This window comes from Salvelinus namaycush, chromosome 25 (genome assembly GCF_016432855.1).
Source record: "Salvelinus namaycush isolate Seneca chromosome 25, SaNama_1.0, whole genome shotgun sequence".
Lineage (NCBI taxonomy): Eukaryota > Metazoa > Chordata > Actinopteri > Salmoniformes > Salmonidae > Salvelinus > Salvelinus namaycush.
The window spans coordinates 25,656,244-25,667,310 of record NC_052331.1 but is presented as its reverse complement, the minus strand read 5'-3'; the positions used below and the strand labels follow the sequence as shown (position 1 = coordinate 25,667,310).

The 11,067-nt window shown below is 43.8% G+C and overlaps 1 protein-coding gene across 7 annotated transcripts in view; it reads right to left on the bottom strand.

The window, feature by feature from the left end:
• Positions 1-11,067, bottom strand: part of LOC120020398 (partitioning defective 3 homolog) — a 226,850-nt gene that overhangs the window by 75,242 nt on the left and 140,541 nt on the right. For 6 of the 7 annotated variants that reach the window (XM_038964020.1, XM_038964022.1, XM_038964024.1 and 3 more), the window contains exons 14-16: positions 9,552-9,740; positions 7,464-7,634; positions 2,992-3,148 (exon numbers count right to left, since the gene is read on the bottom strand). In XM_038964020.1, coding sequence (XP_038819948.1) covers positions 2,992-3,148; positions 7,464-7,634; positions 9,552-9,740 — 517 coding nt within the window. The remainder of the gene's footprint in view (positions 1-2,991; positions 3,149-7,463; positions 7,635-9,551; positions 9,741-11,067) is intronic. The other variant, XM_038964023.1, reaches the window with a different exon arrangement.

Genomic DNA, 11,067 nt, shown 5'->3' with positions numbered 1-11,067 from the left:
ATAATTGGGCGAGGGATGCAGGAAAAGGAGGGGTTTATTTTGCTACTGTCCAAGTCCATCTGCATAATTAGCATAAGCAGGGAAATTGCCTTTGGTCCACTTCTTGAAGAACGAGCCGTTGCCTAAAGATGAGAATAATTAACTTAAGAAATCTCTAATCCTCTAATTGTCATAGCAGTGGGGTAGGCCTGCACAACAATGGGAAAATGATCAGAGAAATCAGGCGAAGCCAAACCGGGTGTTAAGTCTTAACTAAAACAATACAACTCACTCATTTCCCATTGTATTCTCAGGATATATTTAGCAACATCATCAAGTCGAGCTTAGAAGTGTTGAGGTACAAAGTGATATGTATTTATTCAGTTTAGAATTTTGGACGCATTGTTTTTTTTAAACTAGCTAGTCCACACGTATTCCTGCTGCCTGGTCTGACTAATCTGAACGCAGCACAGTCTCTCCTGGCCCATAGACTACTACTGAACTACTGGGGGGAATAAGGTACCATTTGAGACAAACATCGTCCTTCATCCCATCTCTGTTAAACAACCCCAGTGAATCAAATACTGGCTTATAAAGGGCTTTAACTCTATTCCAACCACTTTCAATATGACATTGACACAAAGCCTCACTGGCAATTCCTAACTCTAGGCCTGCCAAGACATATGGAGAAATAAGCTTAGCTAAATAAGATTCGCTATGAATCAAAGTCAAAGTAAAACATGTGCTTTTCTAAGGCACACAACAGAGATGAAAATCTATACTTTTGAGGAGATGGGAAATGCTGCCCATGCTACGTCAATGAGCTGCACGGTGCATTCTGGGTGATTCTGGTACAAGGAGCACTCTCCTTCAAGGAGTGAATGGGAGTCTATTGAGCACTAGCTCAAAGACACAACATTAGCACAAATTTCATCAACAAGAAGTAAAACATTACAAATCTTTTCCAAGATGTGAGATAATTAACTTGCTATCATGACATTACGTACTTCCAAGGAAAATAGGCACGTTTCTTGACATATACACTGACTTTGAGAAGGGATTGAGTAACGATTAGCGTAGCAACCACGTGACGCAGCATGACAACGTGAACACAATTCGTCGAAAGTCTACTGGGTGGGGCGTTATAGGTTCCTTCATTCATTGGATTCCTATCTCTTTTCTATAATATCTCTGGCATCGGCACCATGCAATGCATCCTGGACTAAAGAGGCAGACAAAACGGGAAAAATTTGAGACAAATATTGCAAAAAATATGATCAATAGCTCATTCGACAGAAGACATCCTCCCGAGTTATGACATCAGTCAGTATTGAAATCTATGATAGACGTTTTTGCGATCTAAAAGTCGTATTCCTATTAACTTCCAGTATAGTGAGAGCGACTATCACAGTGCTACGTCATACAGGACGGATTTCTCCCTGCTTGAAGGCCAACAACTCAGATACACATGAAAACATTGAATTACCCAGGAAATTGATAGTACATCACTCAGAAATGCACAGAAACAATATATAACATTCAAAATGGGTGAACCTTTCCTTTAAGAAAATGAGTTTAGGGCTACTCCAATAGAGAAAGTAGTACATTCCCCTGCGGCCCCCAATGTGTGTGTTTACAGTAGATTCAATTATCTGCGACCACCTGGTTTGCCAACACAGGAAATGGAGTAACTGAACGTGCTGTGAGTTCAACTTTCAGTGGATCTTAATGTCACGGAAAATGTACGAGAAAAGGTCAGAATTTACAGCTCAGGGCCCTTGTATGGTGTAGTGCAGACCTTCTGATTGATTCAGTGGTGTGTGTGCTCTGTGAATCCCTGAGCTCTCTGTTTGGAGTCTGCCTGTTCTGTCAGCTCCTCAGGCTGACCCTGAAAGAGAGGCACAGTACTGTTTGTGTAACCATACTGTGTGTGTCCGTACTGTGTGTGTGTGTGATGGCCTTGGGCTGACAGACGGACAGGACGGCAGGCAGTTTGACGGGAGGACAGCTTTTAAATGGTTCAGTCACAACTGCGCCACAGAGATTCAATCAATCACAGGTTTTAGATACCAGCCAGCCAACCAACCGCTAGGCCAGATGTTACAACAGAAGATAGTGCTGCACCTATTCCAGTCCACCCAGTTTGATAACAGAATGAAGGCACAAACAGTACAAACTGCCATTCTGTTTGCAAACGTTGCAATTTTCGATGGAAATTGTTCAAAGTAGTCCTTGTGCACAGAGCTGTATGGTTTGTTTAACTTTGGAATCATTGGTTTTTGTTTGACATACATTTTAAAGTCAAAGATCTGAGTCAATGTCAGTTACCGTGGAATTGCCTTCTAATATTATCCATGGTTAGAAGTGAATACTTTTTTAGCCGTATGAATAATCAAATTGTGTCCTATTAGTTCTGTTTGAATTAATAGGGCTTTCTTTAAAGTAACACAGCATCTCAGCTTGGCTCAGGTGTAAATTGGCTCTTATCAACCCTGTTAGTTAACAGTTTGTAGAGTGTGATGTGTGAATGACAAGATCTGGCGCTAACCCAGCAGTGAGGCTGTGAGAAGATCTGGCGCTAACCCAGCAGTGAGGCTGTGAGAAGAGCTGGCGCTAACCCAGCAGTGAGGCTGTGAGAAGATCTGGCGCTAACCCAGCAGTGAGGCTGTGAGAAGATCTGGTGCTAACCCAGCAGTAAGGCTGTGAGAAGATCTGGTGCTAATCCAGCAGTAAGGCTGTGAGAAGATCTGGTGCTAATCCAGCAGTAAGGCTGTGAGAAGAGCTGGTGCTAACCCAGCAGTAAGGCTGTGAGAAGAGCTGGCGCTAACCCAGCAGTAAGGCTGGGAGAAGATCTGGTGCTAACCCAGCAGTAAGGCTGTGAGAAGATCTGGTGCTAACCCAGCAGTAAGGCTGTGAGAAGAGCTAGCGCTAACCCAGCAGTAAGGCTGTGAGAAGATCTGGTGGTAACCCAGCAGTAAGGCTGTGAGAAGCTATTGGGGGGACCTGACTCACCCATCATTCGGCCCATTAGGGTCTGCCGTGGCATCAGGTTGTCGTCCAGGCCCTCTATGCCTCCGTACAGGGAGTGGGAGATACGACGCTCCCGGTCGTCCAGCAGGGTGGAGTTGAGGGTCTGCTCCGGTCCCAGGGGGCTCCCAGAGGCCTCCAGCTACACATACAGAGGCATTGGGAAGACCGGCACAATCAATACATTGGATGAAGGAATCCTCATTATATTGGAAATGTGTAGTATGAGACAGAAATTCTCCCTTAAGTACATTTGGATTAAATCTTGATATTTGAGCTCGTGTTTTGTCATTCTAGCTCAAAGCCACAACCCCATTATGGCTATTTCACTCACTGTGGGATTGCAGCAACGATTACAGCTAAACCTAGAGATAATCCATCACCCCGTCTGTGAGGGACCGGTAGACACAGGCAAGTCTCATGCTACATAGCCCCAGCACCCCCACAGCTAGGCTAGCTAGATAAATGACAGACCTGTAAAGGCAGGCTAGGTTCATGCTACATAGCCCCAGCACCACCACAGCTAGGCTAGCTAGATACATGACAGACCTGTAGAGGCAGGCTAGGTTCATGCTAACATTATCCACAGCACCACCACAGCTAGGCTAGCTAGATACATGACAGACCTGTAGAGGCAGGCTAGGTTCATGCTAACATTATCCACAGCACCACCACGACCATGGTTAGGATAGCTTGATAAATGACTATGGATTTTCAATAGCTGTTAAGATGCCTGCTTAGAACCTTCCCCCACAGGAGAGCAGCAAGGTGCCACTTTCCTCAAGGGGCTATCTGACACACCACTGTTTATTGGCCAAATAGGTAATTTACTGCCTTGGACACTTTTAAACACACATGACTGAGGAGCTGGGGATGAAGTGGGGTTTGAATGTGTGTGGACCATAAAATTACATCGAATCAATAGAATCTCTATGGTGAGGATGCCCTCATTGTTTGCACTTAGAATCTCCTGTCTCACTGATTTTAACTATACACGCTGATATCCTGACACATTTTAAGCCTAGTCCAAGTGTAAAAAGCATTCTCAGTGGAGAGACTCTTAATTTAAAGAACTTCCTAGTCCAGGACTAGTTTAATGTGTTTGGGAAACCAGCCATAGAAGTGCAACGGTTTCTGTATTCATGGCTCAAGGTGAAGAAAATTACTTATTAGCATGAAGACTGATGTGCATCACAACAAGAGGAAATGTCATCAGTGAATAATCAACCCACAGCGCCTTCATTTCCCACGTTTGATAGACGTGCTGATAACAGAGACAGGTGTGATACAGACAGGTTCAGTTCATTTAATGCAGAAACTGCTCAACATTCACCAAGCAGACCTGGCTGCTACCTCAGCCAGTAAAATGAGAGTAAAAACAGGCATAGAAGTAGGCGTAAAAACAGGCGTAAAAACAGGTGTAGAAGTAGGCGTAAAAACAGGCGTAGAAGTAGGCGTAAAAACAGGCGTAGAAGTAGGAGTAAAAACAGGCGTAGAAGTAGGCGTAAAAACAGGCGTAGAAGTAGGCGTAAAAACAGGCGTAGAAGTAGGCGTAAAAACAGGCGTAGAAGTAGGCGTAAAAACAGGCGTAGAAGTAGGCGTAAAAACAGGCGTAGAAGTAGGCGTAAAAACAGGCGTAGAAGTAGGAGTAAAAACAGGCGTAGAAGTAGGAGTAAAAACAGGCGTAGAAGTAGGCGTAAAAACAGGCGTAAAAACAGGCGTAGAAGTAGGCGTAAAAACAGGCGTAGAAGTAGGCGTAAAAACAGGCGTAGAAGTAGGCGTAAAAACAGGCGTAGAAGTAGGCGTAAAAACAGGCGTAGAAGTAGGCGTAAAAACAGGCGTAGAAGTAGGCGTAAAAACAGGCGTAGAAGTAGGCGTAAAAACAGGCGTAGAAGTAGGCGTAAAAACAGGCGTAGAAGTAGGCGTAAAAACAGGCGTAGAAGTAGGCGTAAAAACAGGCGTAGAAGTAGGCGTAAAAACAGGCGTAGAAGTAGGCGTAGAAGTAGGCGTAAAAACAGGCGTAGAAGTAGGCGTAAAAACAGGCGTAGAAGTAGGCGTAAAAACAGGCGTAGAAGTAGGCGTAAAAACAGGCGTAGAAGTAGGCGTAAAAACAGGCGTAGAAGTAGGCGTAAAAACAGGCGTAGAAGTAGGCGTAAAAACAGGCGTAGAAGTAGGCGTAAAAACAGGCGTAGAAGTAGGAGTAAAAACAGGTGTAGAAGTAGGAGTAAAAACAGGTGTAGAAGTAGGAGTAAAAACAGGTGTAGAAGTAGAAGTAAAAACAGGTGTAGAAGTAGGCGTAAAAACAGGTGTAGAAGTAGGAGTAAAAACAGGTGTAGAAGTAGAAGTAAAAACAGGTGTAGAAGTAGAAGTAAAAACAGGTGTAGAACCAAATGACTGGGGGTGGAGATCTGGAAAATGATTTCTACAGGCCAAATGCCTACAGACTGTTGGAAGTCAGCCTGTCTTTACTTTAAATGAGATGGTTAATGAAACCGGCTGCAGAGTGGAGGGCATATCGTTTGTACGTGTGTGCCTGTCAACAAATCACTGCTCTACTCATTGCATAGTCCATCCTATAATTAAACTGGTGCTAGGCTGAACTCTATTGGGTCAGAAATGTGATTTAGGCATTTGTCTGAATAGAATAGCCCTGCGTGGGGGTTTAGTACTGAGGAAAAAGCAGTTCAGATTCAGAATAGTTTGCCACTGATTATTACCCTAAAGAGGTCAAGTTAGGAGGATAAGACAGAAAGAGAGGGATGGTGTGAGTTGATGGGAGACAGGAGTACAACCTTTCCATCAAGCTGTGCCACATGAATGTCTATGACCTTGGTCGAATTCCATACATCACACATTCAGTGGACTGCAAGAAAAATGTAGCAATAAAGTATCCTTCTATATAGACACCTAGAACCATAATGCTCTAGTCTAAGCCACCCACACAGCTGTTCCGTGATGCAGATATTGATGAGTCTTCCTGTGTGTGTGTACCTCATAGCCAGTGTTCTCTGCTCTGCTCTCACCCATGGTTTCTCCACAGCACAGCCTGCAACCTGACGGTAGCGCATGGCTTAGCCCTTAGCCCCCGCTCTGCTTCCAATTACCAGCTGCACCATGGGAAATCACAGGTCTGACATGTACTGTAGTAAGAGGCACACAGTACACACTACAACAACCATATCCACTGTTGTAGAGTAGACACAGCTCTCCAATAGATAAGTGATCAAGCCAGGATGGAGCATGCAGCAATATTATGACATTGAAATGTGGAGAGGGAAGGCGGTAGAGAGAAAGAGAGAGGGAGCGAGCAAGGGACAGAGAGCGAGTCTGCAGTGTATCAACATAACATTTAAATGAAAAAAAAGTAATGTGTAACTTTGATGGCCAGTCGTCACTAATTCCCCCAACATGCCTCGGGACATGGAGGCTAAGAGAGCAATGCTGTCTCCCAAATTGCACCGTATTCCCTACCTCAGTGTTTCCCACCTCCAGTCCTCCAACACACATTGTTGTTTTAACCTGGTACAAAAACACCAGATTCAACTCATTGAGGGCTTGATGATTATTTGGCAAGTTGAATGAGGTGTGCTTGTCCAGGGCTACAACAACGTGTACTGTTGGGGGTACTGGAGGACTGGAGTTGGGAAACACTGCAATACATAGTACTTTTTTGACCAGAGCCCTATCGATCATGTTTAAAAGTATTTCACTAAATAGGGAGCCATTTTGGGATGCAGTTCATGTCATGACCCAACCCGACTAGCTGATCTTGCATCATATTCCTAACATAGCTCTCTAGTCCAGAATAGGCAATGTGTCACTGGCTTTGGAATTGAACATGGAAACTACATGTGGGAGGGTGCGTGTTAATGGTAACTGAACAACTATCAAGTGTTTTTGAAAAAGTGTATAAAAAAAAAAACTTAAAAAAAGACCAGTCTTGAGAAATGTCAAAAGGTATCATGACAGTGTGACAGTGTGACAGGTGGTCTATCTTATTTAGGAATATTGTACATTAATAAAAATTACAACCATTTTCTGCTAAAGAAATGCATATAGAAAACAGAATGCAGTCATTAAAAAAACATGAATCTTTAATTTGACAATTGAACGTGAAAAAACAAACAATACATTAGCAATGGCAGTGACTGAGGAAAGAAGAATGGAGCCACACTGCTCTCAGACGCTGCCTCCAAAGCCTCCAACAAGACTAACATCACACAGACACCCTGTGGGTTAAAAAACGTATTTCAGCATACAAGCGTGTTAGTCAGTGGAGGCTGGTGAGAGGAGGACGGCTCATAGTAATGGTTGGAAAGGAATAAAAAGGAATGCATGTTTTTTATGCGTTTGACACCTTTCCATTCATTCTGTTCCAGCCATTACTATGAGCCCGCCCACGGCTGGTGTTAGTCGTATACTCTCCACAGCTTTAATAAAGCGATGGTTAGGCCTACCTCGTTGCGTTTAGTGACCCTCCTGGCCACAATCAGCTGAATCATCCCCCGCTTGTTGCCTTCTACCGACATGGACTTCCTTAGCGTCTCCATGGCTTCCTGGTTGGTCTTGCCTAGCAACGACTCCCCGTTCACCGCTATCAGCTGGTCGTTGACCCGCAGCCTTCCATCCTGTTCACGCAGGATATGACACGTAGGATGAGAATCAGTCAACATGCACAATCAGGCTGTTCAATGCATTAGCACTATAATGTTAGCCTGGTCCCAGATCTGTTTGTGTTCTTGCCAACTCCTTGTCACACCAACCAACGAGTGACGCCCAGGTCACTTAATTCCATAAGGAGTTGGCAAGAGCTCAGAAACAGGCTACTGTACTGGCAGTAGAATAATGAATAGCAGAAAAAGCAATGAAGTTGTATCTGTCAAATTAGACAGAACAGCTATCAGAACTGCTAGACATAAGATGCTAATAGGATGGTTAGTCTGGTATATTTGTATTTATTAAGGATCCCCATTAGCTGCTGCCAAGGCTGCAGCTACTCTTCCTGGGGTCCAGAAACATTAAGGCAGTTTAATACTATTTCAAATATTACATGACATTACATTTCATAACACATTAAGCGTGTCCCCTCAGGCCACTACTCTACAATACAAAATACATGTGTATGTGTGTGTAGAGTGAGTGTCTTATGTGTATGTGCCTGTGTGTGTGTCTCTTCACAGTACCCACTGTTCCATAAGGTGTGCCTCCCATAGACTGTTCTGGACTTGGGGACCGTGAAGACACTGGTGGCATGTCTTGTGGGGTATGCATGGCTGTCTGAGCTATGTGCTAGTTGTTTAAACTTCTTATAAAAACAAGTAGTGATGAAGTCAATCTCTCCTCCACTGAGCCATGAGAGATGTACATACATATTATTCATTTTAAATCTCAGAGTACATTTAAGGGACAGCTGTGCTGCCCTGTTCTGAGACAATTTTTATTTTCCCGAGGTCCCTCTTTGTGGCACCTGAACACGCGACTGAACAGTAGTCCAGGTGCGACAAAACTAGGGCCTGTAGAACTTGCCTTAATGATAGTGTTGTTAAGGCGGCAGAGCAGCGCTTCAATATGAACAGACTTCTCCCTGTTGTATTAACATATTTTGAACATGACAGTTCACAATCCAGGGTTACTCCAAGCAGTTTATTCTCCTCAACTTCCTCAATTTCAACATTATTTATTACAAGATTTTGTTGAGGTTTAGTGAATGATTTGTCCCAAATACAATGCTTTTAATTTGAAATATTTAGGACTAACTTATTCCTTGCCTCTCATTCTGAAACTAACTGCAACTCTTTAAGTGTTGCTGTGATTTCACTCGCTGTAGTAGCTGACGTGTATCGTGTTGAGTCATCCGCAAACATAGACACACTGGCTTTACTCAAAGCCAGTGACATGTTATTAGTAAAGATTACTTTTTTTTCAATGGGCCTAGACAGCGGCCCTGGGGAATTCCTGATTCTACCTGGATTATGTTGGAGAGGTTTCCATTAAAGAACACCCTCTGTGTTCTGTTATACAGGTAACTCTTTGTCCACAATATAGCAGGGGGTGTAAAGCCATAACAAGTTTTTCCATCAGCAGACTATGACCGATAATGTCAAAAGCTGCACTGAAGTCTAACAAAACAGCTCCCCCAATCTTTTAATCATCAATTTCTCTCAGCCAATCAGTCATTTGAGTAAGTGCGTGCTTGTTGAACATTCTTCCTTATAAGTGTGCTGAAAGTGTCTTGGCAATATGTTAACAGTAAAATAGCACTGTATCTGGTCAAACATAATATTTTCCAAAAGTTTACTAAGGGTTGGTAACAGGCTGATTGGTCGGCTATTTGAGCCAGTAAAGGGCGCTTCACTATTCTTGGGTAGGGGAATTACTTTAGCTTCCCTGCAGGCACATACTTTCTAGTCAGCTTAGATTAACGATATGGCAAATAGGAGTGGCAATATCGGCCTCTATTATCCCAAAAAGACCATATTATTGATTACTTGTATGAGCATGAAAACTTGCACATTAGTTCAAATTAAAGGTGAGAGATGACTCACCTTGCAGGCAGCTCCCCCGTTGATGATGGACTTGACAAAGATGCCCAGGTCAGAGTGGTTCTCCTTGGAGCGGTTGCCCTTGACGCTGACCCCTAACCCCGCCGACCCGGAGTCACTCAGAGGGATCTCAAAGGTCAGGAACTCCCTGGTACCATCCGGGGTCAACACCAGGTCATCCTCCTCAACCTTCTAGAACAGAGAGGGAGGGAGGACTGTGTTACTGGTCATTGTTGCTACTGTGCAATCTACTATTAGAAACACAGAAGCAGCGGAAAGCCCTGCTTACATCTATGAAGTTAGTTTCAGAAGAGAGGATACAAATGTACAATACAGATGTGACCGTGAGAGTTCTTTGGGCCAAGGATACATACTAACGTTATGATAGGTCATCTGTGAACAATTGTAGTAGCACAGTGGCTCCATTGGCTATCATAATGAAACACAATTGACAGAAGAATATAGGTATGGAGTGTACATTAAATCAATTCTGTGACAACCTTTCAGGCCCCAACACAGCACTAAATAATGTACACAGTGCTTTTCCTACACAGAAACATACACTATATCACAAAATGCAACAGGTGCTTGAACCTCATTGAACAAAAAAGCTATTCTCTCTGCCTTGTCAATTGACAGCTGTCCTTTGAATAAATCTGCACACTTAACTACTGGCAATTATGTGCATGTGTAATGAATGCAGTCATAATCAAGCTCAGTGTCAGACATTCATTAGCTTCCATTGTTTGCAGAGAGAGATTGGATTACTTTGTGGAGAGAGGGAGAGAGCGGGCGAGGAAAGAGCAAGAGAGAAGAGAAAGATGAGGAGTGAGAATGAATTCAGGTTGAACAACAGCAGAACTGCCTCTCCTCCCCTCCTCTTCTTCCCCCCTCTCCAAGACTGCATGCTGCTTTGTATTCCACAGGGTGAATCAACATTAAGCAGGGGGAGAATAAAAGGCCACCCCCCTGCTAATCTCAACCGCTACACCCCTGGCCTCACCCCTGGTCGCTCTGAACAGCATCACCTGAAGCTATTAGAGAGGCGCTCTCAACTTTCCCACAAACCTGTCTATTTGATGACATTGTAAAGTCACTTGAAACAAATTAAAAGCGCAGCGAGGAGAGAAGGCACTGGAGGATGTAATTGCTGGAGCGAGCCCATGCGTGGAGAGCATTGTTGGCTGCCCTTTTTAAAGCAGCTCTCTCATTCTCTGCCTGAGACTGCACACTGATAGAGCATGAATATCAAACACCTAGGATAAGACAGACAGGAGTCCAGGCAGACTGACATGGAGGCGTGTGTCTGCATGCGTGCTCACTAAGAGAAACTCACAGCATGGAGTACAAACTGCACACACTCCCTCACACAGTAGTGAGGTCATAGTCAGACTCCACATGGAGCAAGCCAGTGAGTGATTAAACACAGTGGAACTGTGAGCAAAGACAAGGATCACCTCTCATAATGAATTATGTGATGCTAACATGCAGGTAACGTGTCTTTTAATATCTCCATCTT